Below are 13,806 nucleotides of genomic sequence, written 5' to 3' on the forward strand. Positions count from 1 at the left end.
CTCCCCGGGCTTCCGCCGCAGGCTCTGTCCCGGCCTCCGCCCGACGCGGCGGGCTGGCGTTCGGGGCTTTCTTCTGCTACGCGCTCAGCCGACCCGAGCGGCCCCCCCGCGCCCCCGACACCTTTCTGGATCCCGAGCAGGAAAACCCCAAATCCTGCCCTGCGGCACCGGGCACGGGCCTGGGCGGGGCCCCCCGAGCCTCCCCCCGGCCCCCCCGCAGCCCCCGGCTTTCCCTCGGGGTCTCTCCGGCGGTTTTCTCCTTTCGGGGAGATCGGCGGCACTCGGACATTTCCCGCAGTCGATCTGGGGTTACGGCGCAGGAAATCAAACGTCTGAGCAGCGGCGAGGGCTCAGCCTCTGCTCCTGCTTAACCTCGAGGCGAGAGCGGGCCCGGCCTCCCCCCCGCCGCAGCTCCGTCCCCTCGGTCCCGCTGCCACCGGTCAGGGGACAGCCCTGGCCTCGCAGGCCATGGGTTTTCCTGGGCCATCAAAGCGACTCTTCGGAGCAGGAAGCAAAGCAAAGCAAGCCGCTGCGTAGCCCCTTTTCCTTTGCTCAGATGACATTTATCCAGGGAGACGTAGGCACTGGCCATGCAGAGGGGAAGCTCCGTCCCGCAACGTTAAAATTTGCTGTTAAATGCACCTCTGGCATCAGCAGCTCGTCCGTCCTGTGCCCAGGGGTGGCCACGTGCAAGCAATGGTATCTGCAGCTCGCCTGCTGCGGGGCCAGCAGCAGGCTTTGCGCCTACAACAGGAGGGAAAGCCACTTGACAGAAAGCAAATCATCCCTACGGGGCCGTGCAGACACCCCTCCGCACACACAGACAGGCACACACCAGTCAGGAAACAAACGTGGTGATGGAGAAGAAAAGCAACAGCCGAAATGTCAAGATTTGATCTGATTTTCTCCTTTCCCTGTTTACTTGCAACCATTTTGCTCCCCTGGACCAGCCCCACGATCCCCGAGAACCCCGCTGGGGGGGAGCTGGCGTGATTTTGCCTTTGCCTCAGCTCCCTGTCACCGCCAGACCCCGACGCACGGCCGCCCGCACTGGTTCACGTGTGGCAGGGGGTGCAGATGGGAACGAGAGCCCGTCCTCGGGGACAGCAGCGTGCCCCAGGCAGGCCCTGGTGGAACACAGCGATAATAATGATCTCAGCAAAACCACTGAAACGAGCGACCGCACTGAGGCCACCCTGCACATGCCCGCGGGGCTCAGGGAGCGCTGGGAGCGATGGCCACGCCAGCCCCTCGGGCAGCGAGTGGCAACCAGCAGCCACGAGCCCATCCCGCCGGTGCTGTGGGGCCGGGGCTGGGCACCTCCCGCTGCCCACGTCCATGCCCTCACGTGGGGACCTCTGTGCCCTGCTCCGTCTGGGTGAGGCGGGGAAGGAGACGTCCCCCACTGGGGCTGGAAGGGGCTGGGGCTGCCCCCGCTCTCCCTGCAGCCTGTCTTGGCCCTGCGCAGGAGACCTGTGGGGTCTGTGCTCCGCCGAGGGTGCTGGCTGGGGCTGGAGGGTGGCACGACAGCGGTCTCCCAGCCCTTATTATATTTTAAAATGTAATAACAGCATGATGTCTATTTTCGTAGATGGAACAGATCATTTCTGGAAGAAGGCCATAAATCTCGAAGGGAGGGGAAATAATTTGGCCAAGGTCACGTTAAGGCAGCATCAGTGTTAAAGGGAAAAATATTAAAATAACAACAAAAAAAAAAAGCAGCTGAGGGCTTGGAGTGCTGTGCCATTTTGCCCCCAAGTCCCTTCCCCAGTCTGGGAACCCCGTCCCCTCTGCCCCATCGCTTCCCAGCAGCACCCCCAGAGCGGAGGGAGCTGGGACGGGGGGGGGCTGCATGGGAGAGCCCCAGGGAGAGGAGACCCCAGAGAGCGGCCCCAGGCAGGAGCCTGGTGCCTGTGCCCTCAGCCGAGCCTGGAGTCAGAGCAGGGCAACGAGGGAGGGAAGTGCGGCGGGAGGGAAGTGCCATGTGCCCGGCCGTGTCTTGCAGCCGTGTGTTCACAGCATTGCAGGGAGGCGGGGGGGGAGGGCACTGGCAGCCCCCCGGTGCCCTTCAGAGCACCCAGGCTGGGCAGCGCCATCCTCGCTGCCTTCCACCCGTGCTGGGAGGTGGAAAGGGGGCAAGAGGCGAGCATGTGAGGGGCGATGGGGTAAGGCGGCGCCGAGGCAGGGGCTGCTCGTTTATCCGAGGCTCTGGAGCTGGGCATTGCTCGGCCTCGGCCAGCTGCGGGGCAGACGTTGAGGGGCAGAGAGGTGCTGGAGATGGGGAGAGCCCCGCCAACGGGCCCCGCAGCCCGCGGACCTCCCGGAGCGACCCTTGGGTCCGTGCGAGCGTCACCACCCGGAGCAAGCTAGCGAAGGGCCCCGGGAAGAGCCGACGGGAACGCTGCCGAGCGGGAGAGCGCCACGGCCGAGGCCGTCCCCGGGCACGAGGCAGGCAGCCCCCGAGGCCGCCCCCCAGGCAGCCCCCGAGGCCTCGCGGCGCTCCGAGCGCTTCCGCCGGGCTCGGCCCCGGCAGGTGGCGGCCCCCGAGCGCCGCTCGCCCCCCCCGGCTGCTCCCGGGGCTCCGCTGCCAGCCCCCCCCGCGCCACAGCGGCCGGGGCCGGGGCCGACGGCTGGAGCCCCCCGCGGAGCTGCCCCCCCCACCCCCCCGCTTCCTCTCCCGGCTGCTTCCCGTCCCCCCCCCCGGCTTTTGCAGCGAGATCCAAGCAGCCGTCGTGGCACCGGGCGCCTCTCCTCGTAGGCGGCGTCTCCAGGGCGCGGGGGGCTCGGGAGGGGGGGGGCAGCCGCGGCACGGCCCCGGCCGGGCGCTGGGAGGGCAGCGGCTCCGGGCGGCCCCGGCGCGGCTCCGCCGGGCTCTTGCTGCCCTCTGCCGCCCGCAGCCGCTCGCGGCCGGGGCCGGGGCTCGCCGGGGGGGCGGTGGCGGCGGCCCCCAGCCGCAGGGCGCTCCCCGGGGCCGCTGCCGGGCTCGGGGCCGCTGCGGGGGCCTCGCCCGAGCACCGGCCGCTCACCGCCGGGCCCCCGCGGCCCCCCAGGGGCGCCCATGGGAGCTCGGGGGGGCTCTGCCCGGCTCTGCCCTCGCGGCCGCACCCGGGCAGGGAGCTGTCGCCGCCGGTGCCCGGGGGGGCAGCCCCCGCACCTTCGCGTATCGGTCGCCTCCCGGTGTCCCCCCGAGCAGGGACCACCCCGTACCCCCCCCGCACACACACGCCGCAGGCTCATCTGCTGGCAGCCTCCTCCTTGTGGCTGCCGGCCAGGGAAGGGGATGTTTAGGGGATGAGTAACATCCTTCCTGGCAAGGCTTCTGCCCGCTCCTGGAAGCGTGCTGGGGGCACCGGGAAGCTCAGCCCCTTCGCCTGCCCCTTACCCCAGTCAGCCAGGGAAAGACGCCAAGAGCGGGAGGCAGCCTGGGGCTGGGGCCAGGGCAAAGGGACCCAGATGGAGCCCGTTTGCACCATGCAAGGGGTGGAGGAGTCGCAGGTGCCAGGGACAGGGGAGAGAGGATGCAGCGTGGCAAGGCAGGAGGCACAGGTTGGGGGAGGCAGCCCAGGCTCCCCCCGGAGCAGGGCTGGAAGCCAGAGCCTGGCTCAGCGCTGCCAGAAACGGCTTATTTTGGAAAGGAGGCGTCTTGGCTGAGCGTACGGTGCGTGGAGCTGCTGACGCTGGGGAACAGGGCAGCTCTCGGGGAGCAGGTCCCAGCCACTGCTTGCAGACCGATGCTGTTCATCTTCAGCCTGAGGCTGAACCTGACCCAGCACTACCAGGACCAGATCCCTAACTCCTGAGTCACCGCTGCAGAGGGGTTTGGGTGCCCCAGCTGGGAGCCAGCACGATGCCCAGGGCTGCAGCTCACCCTTCCCAAAGCCTGAATGTGAAAGGGGCCAGTACCAAGCAGGGTGCCCAGAGCTCTCGCCAGCACAGGGCTGGGTACGACACCAAGCCTCGAGCAGGGAAACTGAAGCACGCAAGCTGCTGGGAGCCCTTCACCCCACCCACCAGACTCTGCCCCTCCCCAGCTCCGAGGACAGCACAGGTTTTGCAGCAGCAGCTGGACCTGCTCCATCCCCGGGTCCAAGGAGCCCCTGCAGGGACAATGCCCCTGAGCAGCCCCCTCCCTCCTGAGACAGGGGGGCACGGGGGAGCAGTCAGGGGCTGACCGCAGCCTTATGGCCCCTCGCTGTGCCCAGACGTGGCTTGGGAGCTCCTTCTGTCCTCAGGCTGCCGGGGGCTCAGGGCGCACTGAGCCAGGCCCGGGGGCAGGCACCACGGGGACGGAGCAGCCGAGCTCCGGGTGCCCCAGCCCAGCCCCGCCACACGCTGCGGCGTTGTGGCCCAGCTGGTTTTTCCAGAGCTGCATCCAAGGGGTGAAATCAGATCTCAAGGGAAGGGAGCAGGCACGTTCCTGGCTGCGCAGAGGAGCTGTCGAGGCAACGCCAGGAGCTGAGGCAGTCGCTGAGCACCACGGCCCCAGCCGCTGCCCTGAGAGCACCCCTGGAGCCCCCACCCAGGGCAGCAATCCCACGACCCCACAGCCTGGGCTGTGCCTTGCTGCCCCCACTCCTTTGTTTGCAGACTGCAGCAGAGATGCCCTGCCCTCAGGCCCTGGCGGTTCCGCTGCATTGTTTTGTGCCATCAGATATGGAGGGAGCAGCCCCAGAGGGCCGGGACAGGAACGGGGACGCTGCTGGGGGGGACCAGGGACTGGCTGGCAGGAGGACAGCTCTCCCAGGGAAGGAAGAGCAGCATGAAGCAAGGAAGTTTTCCCCCACCCAGGGAAGGTGTTTTTTGGTCAGGGCTTGTCTAGACTGGAGCAACTGCTGCATAAGCACATCGAGAGCACGCAGCAAGCCCAGGGCGCACGTGGCCCCTGCTGCGCCCAGCCAGGAGGGACCTGGCTGCGCTGACCGGGGACGGAGCTGGTGGTCTCAGGGGACCCCTGGGTCCTCCTGGGACCTGACCACCACTCCTGGGTACAGCAAAGAGCCTGAGATATGCCCAGACAGAGGGGCTGCTGGGCTTCCCCCTGCCATGAGAGCCGTAGCTCCCCTTGCCCCACACCAGGCACGAGCCCCATCCCTGTCCCGCACGCACCCCGGCTTCCCTGAGAGAGCGGCCCCCATGCTGGGGCTGCTGCCTCCCCCCGCCGCACCCCTTTGTCAGCAGCAGGACGCAGGCAGCTCTGAGCCTCCCTTGGCTCCAGCACCCGCAGCCAAGGGAGCTGCAGGCACACAACGTCACTTTTTCCAAGAGGCTCCATCCACCTTCCCTTCCCCCTGCCGCGGCACTGGGAAGCACGGAGGCTCCTCTAGGGTCAGGGCAGCGCGGGGCTGGGAGCGGCGCAGCCACACAGAGCAGCCCTAGCCCCCCCCTCCCCCCGAGCCCAGGACAGGCAGGCAGCTTGGGCCCCATCCCCAGGGCTTCCCCCATCCCCGCACGCTGCCCCTTGCCTCGGCCAGGCCTCGCACAAAGCTCAGGCCCCACACCGGACCCGTGCTGCAGCCCCTGGCTCTTCTGCCTCCAGAGGAGCACCTGAGGGGGCTCCTCTGCTCCGCCGCCTCTTGGAGGGAGGGGTGGCAGGAGAACAATTCCCCCAGCAGGCAATGGTTTCAACACCTTGGCAGGTCCCTCAGCAATTCCTCCAGCCCAATCCGAACACAGCTGCTTCAGTCGGTCCCTGCTGTCCCGTCAGTCCCCGCTCAAGCCCCGTGTCCCAGCACAACCCCCAGGGGCTCCTCAGCCCCCCGGGGCACAGCAGACACCCCCTGTCGAGGGGCCCTTTGGCGAGGAAGCCCTGCACTCTTCAGCCCATCCACTCCAAGGCCAGAAGCATCCATGGAGCAAGAGAACAGGCCCAAGACAGACATTCTTTAAGGATGATCTAATTTAAAAAACACATTTTTACAAAAACATCATCATCAAAATGCACGCAGTTTAACAAGAGGCCCACGGCTCACCAGTGCCAGCTGTAGATCAGAGACAGGGCTGGGATGTGGCCCCCTTCTCACCTTCCCAGGGAGCTAGGAGCCCTGTGCCCAGCTCCACGTCCCCCTTTTTCCCCCCCTTTACCACAGAAGATTTCTCCCCTTCCCCCTACCCCCTAAAGGATCAGCTGAAGCTGCAGCAGACAAAGGGTCAGGAGCAGCCCTGCACCCTGAGCCAGGCACAAGCAGGGGGGGCAAGGAGCAGCCTGGGCACCCCAGCCCCGCGGCCACTGGCAGCCAGCAGCACTTTTAAAGGTAATCAAGGAACAGAAGAGCTCTGGCTTGCTCCAGTCCTTTCAAAAAAGGCATTGCAAGCCCAGCAGCTGTCCTCCTCCCCTTGTGCTCGTGAGGATTTGTGCTCATAAGGCGGTGTAATTTGACAGGGACAACACGCGTGCAGCGCCAGGCAGCCTCAGACGGCCCAAGGAGTTCACTCGCTGCTGTTTGCTGGCCCCAAATCCACCCCCCCGTGCCACCCTCCCTCCCCGCCACGCAGCGGGCTGGGAAAGCGGCTGCGGAGCGTGACTCAGGCCGATGGGACCAGGGCCCCCCCTCCCCACGCTCCCAGGCCCCGCAGAGCCCCAGCTTTGCTGTGTGCCGGAGCCGCAGCGCGGCCGGGAGCGGGGCCGGGCAGGGCCGGCGGCAGCGAGGAGCCCGCAGTGAGCACGAAGCGCACGGCCCCTGCCCCTGCGCCGGGCGAGGCACGGGGCGGCGTCGGCAGTCCGGGGCGCACGGCCCACGCGCAGCTCACGGGGTGCCCCGGTAGCTGTAGTGATTGTGCTCCGAGTCGCTCCTGGTCAGCGGCAGGCTGGGCCTGCGCTCCGGGTCCTGCTCGTCACACTGCCGGGGCGGACGGTGCTTGAAGAAGTCGGAGACGTAGCGGACCTGGAAGAGCCAGACAGGGCTGGGGCTCAGGGTCTGCTCCTGCACCTCTGCGGGGTGGCAGCCAGCCGGCTCCCCCCGCCCCCCCGGGCCCTGGCACCAGCCTCGTGGGGTCCTGCCGGGGCCGCGCACCCCAAGGCGGGGACACTGTCTCCCTGGGCAGAGGGAAAGGGGACTCTTACGATGAGGACGGCGATGAGAGCCCCCTGGAGCAGCCCTGCCAGCACATCGCTCCAGTGGTGCTTGTAGTCAGAGACCCTGGTGTAGCCCACGTAGATGGCGAAGGCGATGAGGAAGAACTGGATGGTGGGGCGCAGCAGCCGGGCCCACTTCCCCACCAGCCGGGCCTGCACGTAGAGCTGGGGGGGCGCAGAGCTGTCACCCGGCGCGGGGGCAGTGCCCCGGAGCTCCCCCCCTCCCTGCAGCACCGCACTTACCGCCAGGAACATCATGCAGTACATCCCGAAGGAGGAGTGCCCGGAATAGAAGGACAGCCTGGGGGCCGACGGGAGGGGTCAGGCCACAGAAGGGGGCCGCCAGCCCCCTGCAAGCCCCCTGCCCCTCTGGGGCAGCCGCAAGCCTGGGGACGTGCGGCGCGGCCCCACGGCTCACCTGGACTCCGTGACGTTCCTGCCCTCCCCCAGGCAGATGTTCTCCAGCTGCACGTAGGTGGAGCAGTTCACCCTCGCCCAGTCAGGATTGCAGACAGCCAGGAAGTTGGGCCGTAGGCGGCCGATCATGTACTTGGCCAGGTCGGTGAGGGACTGGCTGATGGCCCCCCCGAAGAGGAAGGTCCCCACCACCTTGTAGAGGGCAGCCAGGTAGTTGTTGAACTCCGACTTGGAGTAGAGGCGCTCCGTGTACACCAGGTACGCCTCCCCCGATGAGATCTGCAGAGAGCAAGGGCCAAAGGGTGAGGGTCCTGGCTCCAGGGCCACGGGATGCTCTGGCGGGCTGCAGCAGAGGAGCCCCCGGCACTCTCCCAGGGCCTGCCCTCACCCCTCAGGATCCCAGCCCCACGAGCCATGGGGCTCATCCCCTCAGGGGAACGCCCAGCCCTTTGGCCAGAGGGTCCTGCAGCCCTGCCGGGGGCCTGGAGGGGGGCACAGTGCTTCCTTACAATGAGGACGGTGCAGGTGATGGTGACCCCAGCCATGAGGCCATGGGTGATGGTGTCCGCCTTGTAGGGGTAGCGGATGGAGTCGTCATTGCAGTAGAAGCCCCTTTTGTACGGGGAGTTCACCAGCGTCAGGATGACGAAGGGCAGAGATGCTGCAAGGCAGAGAGAGGGAGAGGCCTGGGGTACCCGGGCCTGCAGGCTCCACGCAGGCACCCAGCATGTATGGTCTCCCCGTCCCACATCCCCCCAGTTCCTGCTCCCCACTGCTGGGGAAGGATCTTGCGCCTAGGGCAGCACGCCGGCCCCGCTGCTGATAGGGTGCTATCGGAGCTCGCAGCTGCCTGCAGCACCCAGATACCGCAGCCGATGGCTGCTCTCAGGCACCCCCAGAGCTCCTGCTCCTCCCCGGGCTGCAGACCCAGGGCTGATGATGCACCCGCTCCTCACGCTCCCCGGGATGTTCCAGCCAAGGAGGTCACAGCTTCTTAGGGCTAATGAGCACAGGTGTCTTGCAAACCCGTTTTCCACCAGGGAAGTACTTTCAGGCCCTCGATGGTCCAGGCAGGACCCTCCTGCAGGCGTGGGCAAAGCCAGAGCCTGGAAGGCGCAGCCCAGCTGGTGGGGGATCCAGCCCCTGCCCACGCTCTCCCTTCCCGCAGCCCTGCTGCTGGCCGGCCTCTCCCTGCCTCCCGGCATGGCTCTGCACCGGTGCTGAGACTGACTGGATCAGTCCAGCTGAGGAGGCTTTTCCACCCTGTGCATGCCAGCCATGGGCATCTTCAAGCTCTTCCCTTGCACATCCCAGCAACCAAGAGGGGATTCAGGGGCGGTCTCAGCCCCCTGCCATAGCCCTCACCAGCAGGCGACCTCCTGCCCACGGCTGCTCCAGCCCCCGGGGTCGCTCGCTTTGGCAGCGCTCGGCCGGGTGTGATGCTCCTCCTGCGGGGACCGGCTGCAGAAAGCACCTTCCTCCCCGGCCCTGCGGTCCACCTTAAGCCCGGGCTCCTTTCCCGGTTCCGCCTTCATAAAGCGATTTCCGCCTGCCCATTGTTTAACCGTCTCCAGGGAAAAAACCCCACCTTTGTCCCCAGCGGACACCTTCCCCGCAGCGCCCCTTCCCCAGGGTGCGTGACGGGGGTCCCGTGCGCCCCTGGGCCCGCCACCTCCTGCTCATCCGAGTGCAAAGTCACGGTAGAGAATCCCCCTGCTGCTTCCAGGCCTCCAAATCCACTGTCTCCACGCTCTCCCCAGGCAGAAGCAAAAGCAGCCAAAAAAAAGCTGTGAGAAAGCCAGGACAAGCCTTAACCGCTGCCGCTCGGGCGGCTGGCGGAGGAGCCAGGTGCCCTGCGCGCAGGGGGTGCTTTCAGACGCCTCTGGGTGCGCTTCAAACGTTCATTTGCCGCTCAAATTAGATGCTGCTTCTCTTTCTGGATAATTTCAACCCCAAAAAAAGCTCCCCTAAAAATAAAAGGCACCCGCACACGAGAGGAAAGAGACTCAAACAACAACAGGAACCTGCCCCTCTCCACCGGTGCTTACAGAGCCCAAGAATGCAATTCCCCGGCGCAGGAGGCCGAAATTACGACCTGGGCCTTTATTTTTAGCCCATCCGTCTTAATTAGGCGCTTGCGACCGTCGGTTTTAGAAACGGGCGGAGGCTGCTCGGGAGGAGGCACCGGCAGCGCTCGGCCGGCACCGGGCACGGCCCCGCCGCGGCCCCGCACCGGCTCCAGCTGCCCCGCGGCCGCCGTCGGACGGCGCTCGGCGTCTGGCAGCCCCCGGCGGCGGGCGCAGCTCGGCGGCTCCGCGGGGCAGGGACCGGGCGGCCGCCGCGGCCCCGGGCCGGCCCCGCCGGACCTTCTCGGGGCCGTCCCGGGACCTTCTCGGGCCGTCCCGGGAGGCGAAGCGGCGCGGGCGAGGCCGACCGCTTCCTCGTCGGGGCAGCGAGCCCCGGCCGCCGTGCCGGCAGCGCGGGGCCAAAGGCCGCCGGGGCCGGGCAGGTGCTCCCCGGGCTGCCCCGGAGCCCGGCCCCCGGGGCCGCCGCAGCGCCGCGGGTGGGCGCCGAGAGGGCCCGGGCCCGGGCCCGGGCCCCCCACCCCTCCCCTCCCCTCGCCCCTGGCGCAGCCCCGACGGGCGGGGAGGGGACGGGACGGGACGGGACGGGAGGGGAGGTCGCGGCCGCGCCGGTACCGAGCCCGGTACCGGGCCCAGCCCCGGGCCGCGCCGCGGGGCCCTTACCGACCACCACGCAGAGCACGTCGAGCGCCACGAAGACCTTCCTGCGCTCCATGCCGGTGCCCGGTCGGTGGCGGCCCCGCGGCTCACATGGCCCGGAACGGCGCGGGCCCGACCGGGAGGTAAAGTCCGGGCGGCCGGGACGGGGCGGCTCCGGGGCGGCTCCGGGGCGGGACCGGGCGGCCCCCGCCCGCGGGCTGGGGGCGGGACGGCGGGGCCGGGGCCGGGGGCGCGGGGCGGGGAGCGGGGCCGGGCGCAGGTACGGGGCGCGGGGGGGTCCCCGCGTCTGCCTCCGGGCCCCCGGGCGGGGGTCGCCCCCGGCCCCGCCGCCCCCCGGCCCCTTCACAGGGGAGGGGAGGAGGGAAGGAGCGAGGCCTCACGCGGGAGCAGCGCGTGTCCCGCCAGCCCCGGGCTCCTCTTCTGAGAAGTAAGAAGTGGAAAAAAAGAAAAAAAATAAAAATCAGGGACTGGAAGAATGCAGCCGCAGCAACGTGCTGGCCGCTGCGGTGCTGCAGCCGCCCGGCTACGGCGAGGCCGATAAGGAGCTGACACAGACGCGGTGCCTGCTGCGGGCAGGATGAGGCCCCGGGACGGCGGCGAGGGGCGGTGGGAAGCCGAGCAGCCGGCTCCAAACGCAGGGCACGGCACGAGTTCGTTTGGAGCCGTGATTTAACCGCTGAAACGCGCGGTGGGGTTTTCCCGTGCCTCAGACGGTGCCGGGGCAGGACGGGCTCCCAGCGCTGCCCGGGATGTGCCCGGAGCAGGGATGGGAGCAGAGGCTCGAGCGCTGGTCCCTGCGGTGAGGCCCTGCGGGAGCGGGGACAGCCACAGCCCTCCTGGCTGCTCCAGGCCTGGCTCTTGGTTAGGAGCGGAAGGAAACATAAATAATACAGAAACCACCCAAATGATAGCTACTGGGCTGCTTTATTTAAGTGCGCCGTGAGCGGCCTGTGGAGAATCTCGAGGCTGTGGTCGGAAGCCAGCAGAGCTGGAAACCCTCTCGGGCTGCCCCGGGAGCTCAGGAGAGGAGCAGAGCCCCTCAGCGGCCTCCTCCGCTCCTGGCTGCCCCAGCCCGGCCTGGTCCGACCCTCTGGGGTGCCCCGGTGCAGTCTCCTCCTGCTGTGGGTGCCCGGGGGCTGGCACAGCCGGCGGGCAGGATTCGCTCCCCAAATGCTGGGTGGGGTTTAAGAGCCCCAGGGCAGGAGAGGAGGGGATGCACGGGCAAGGTTTGACCACGGGAGCACCCAAGTGGTTGCGTGGGGCTGGGGCAGGCAGGATACGGCCTGGCGGGGCCACACACCCGAGGTGCCAGCCTGTGGCTCCACGCTGGCTCGGGGCAGAGCCGGGCCCTGATAAGCGGCCGCTTCCCGGGTGCGCAGCGTGGGCGCCGCAGCAGGACTTTGCCCCGCACGGTGCCACGGCTGGCGGACGATGCCAGGCGGCGGCAGCCACAGGGAACCTCCCAGCCCCGTGGGTCTGGCTTCTCGCGGCTCCTCTGCTGCCTGAGCGCCACGGCTGCAGCAGCCCCGCACCAGCCTGGTGCTGCCGCCCCGGGGGTCAGGGACCGCCCGCAGCCCCCCCATGCCGCTGCCACCCCCCCGTCACCCCTGCAGCGAGAAAGCCCCACTGCTGTGGAAGCCTTTGGGGTGGTTTTGGTCCTTCTTGAGTTGACCCCCCTGGAAAGGTCACTGCTGTCCCCCCCCAGCCTTCCCCAGGGCGTTCGTGGGGTGAGCAAAGGGAAGGTGGCCTGGCCTGGGCGTGTGGCGGCAGCGTGCCGCTTGCTCCACCTGCGGACGATGCCCGGCTGACACGTGGCATCCAAAGTCCAGGCGGTGAAGCGGCTGCGCCCACCGGGAGCAGCGGGATGCTGGGGCGCGGGGCTCCCTGCCCCAGGGGCAGGACACAGCCACGGGCTGCAGGACGTCTCCCTGCAGCAGCGCATGGGGATTTCTACACCACGGCCGTGGTCCGTCCACCGGGACAGCTGAGGTCTGCTCAGTCTTTTAGGTCTTCTTAATTTGCTTTCCACTGGCAGCAGTGATTGAGCTGCTCTTCTTCAGAGTAATTAAAGATCAGGCTCTGGCTGGAGCACTTAGCGGAGCCATGTGTCATGCTGACTGTTCACCAGGGATTGCTCACAAAAACCAAGCAGGTGCCCGCGTCTCCCACCTGTCCCGGAGGTGTTCGCCCCAGCCCCCGGCTGGGAAGCCTTTCTCTGAACTACTGGGTTGGGCAGCCCAGAGGAAACATGGAACACCATTTTTCCTCTTTTTGAAGGACATGCAAAAAAACCACAAAAGGCATGTCTGTGAAGCCACTGCTGTCACCAGCATGCATGCCCAAGCTCACGGCAGAAAGCAGGAAGCTCTCCTGACAAGTCCAGAAACTTCAAGACAGTCGAAGTCTCTGTTTAGAAAAGCAGACTTGCATATGTTTGTTTTTGTAATAGATACGGGGTCAAATCTGACCCAGATCCAGAATTTCCAGGAGGGAGAAGCATTCCCGTAGGTGCCCTGCAGTCTCTCTGCTGACTCTCGCTCTCCTCGCCCCACTGCACGTGAGGGCTGCGCTCAAGGCCGCGCTGCCAGGAGGGCTGCGGCGCATGGGGTCTGCCAAGCGGAGCGGGGTGCCCCTCTGCTGCCAGCTCTCGGGGTGGTTTCCCTGCTGGGCAGGGGCTGCGAGCGGAGGAGACCGGAGAAGGAGAGAGCGTCGAGCCCCCTTCCCGCTCCAGGCCGTGGGACAGAAGACGAGAGCCCACGTTACCAGGCCTGGCAGGGGCAGGGCAGCGCCGCAGGTGCCAGGGGGGCGCAGGGGGTGCTGGGGTCCCTCCCCAGCACTGCCTGCGCACCCGGGCTGGCCGCGGCTGCTGCCCACCTCCTGCTTCTGGTTTTGGAGCAATCCATGCTGACCACGGGGCTGACAGCAACGAGCACAGGAGCTGGGGAAGTTTGAGAGGTTTCTGACAAAACAGAGGGGCTTTGTAGTGAGGAATGAGCCTTCCTGCAGGAACGCTTCCCTCGCCTCCAGGATGTTATTCCTGGCCGAGGCCGGTGAGACGCGGACGGACGCCTGCCTCCCACCCCTGCCACCACGGGGCTGTCCCAGCGCTGCCATTTTCAGAGCCAGGGCACCTGTAAGACCAGCGAACACCTCCCTCCCCTCCACACTCGGCACCGGGAGGGTAAATTCAGCCAAGGAAGCTGGGCCTCCTCCCCATTTGTGAGGGCATCCCTGGCGTAGGCACAGGAAGGAAGGAGGGAAGCACCCCGAGCCCGCCGGGACAGGAGCGCAGCCCCCGGGCAGCTCGCCCAGCCTCCTGCCATGGGAGCACCGCGCCACGGAGCTGGGGCCTGGCAAGGTGGACTGGAGGCACTGGCACTGCCCCAGCCCCTGGTGAACGTGCTCCACGCCGAGCAGCAGCAGCTGTGGTCAAGAACAGGCTGAGCTCAGCTTCTGGAGGGCTGTGCCAGGACCACTGGGCTCTGCCGGGCACAGCTGTGGATGACAGCACCCAAGGCAGGGGACACAACCCCGCAGGGCTCTGGGCTCCGTCCCGGCCCATGCCTGCACCCC

The 13,806-nt window shown here is 67.7% G+C and overlaps 1 protein-coding gene across 1 annotated transcript; it reads right to left on the reverse strand.

Annotated features, from left to right (window-relative positions):
• Positions 1 to 5,878: 5,878 nt before the first annotated feature.
• Positions 5,879 to 10,403, reverse strand: PLPP2 (phospholipid phosphatase 2). The gene is made up of 6 exons (XM_080566512.1): positions 10,237 to 10,403; positions 7,999 to 8,150; positions 7,491 to 7,768; positions 7,316 to 7,373; positions 7,061 to 7,237; positions 5,879 to 6,881 (listed from the first exon to the last, which is right to left on the reverse strand). Exons 1-6 carry the CDS (start codon positions 10,286 to 10,288, stop codon positions 6,744 to 6,746), a joined length of 855 nt encoding a protein of 284 aa, XP_080422638.1. The 5' UTR covers positions 10,289 to 10,403; the 3' UTR covers positions 5,879 to 6,743.
• Between the last annotated feature and the right edge of the window lie 3,403 nt (positions 10,404 to 13,806).

This window comes from Anser brachyrhynchus (genome assembly GCF_964034855.1).
Source record: "Anser brachyrhynchus genome assembly, chromosome: 23".
NCBI lineage: Eukaryota > Metazoa > Chordata > Aves > Anseriformes > Anatidae > Anser > Anser brachyrhynchus.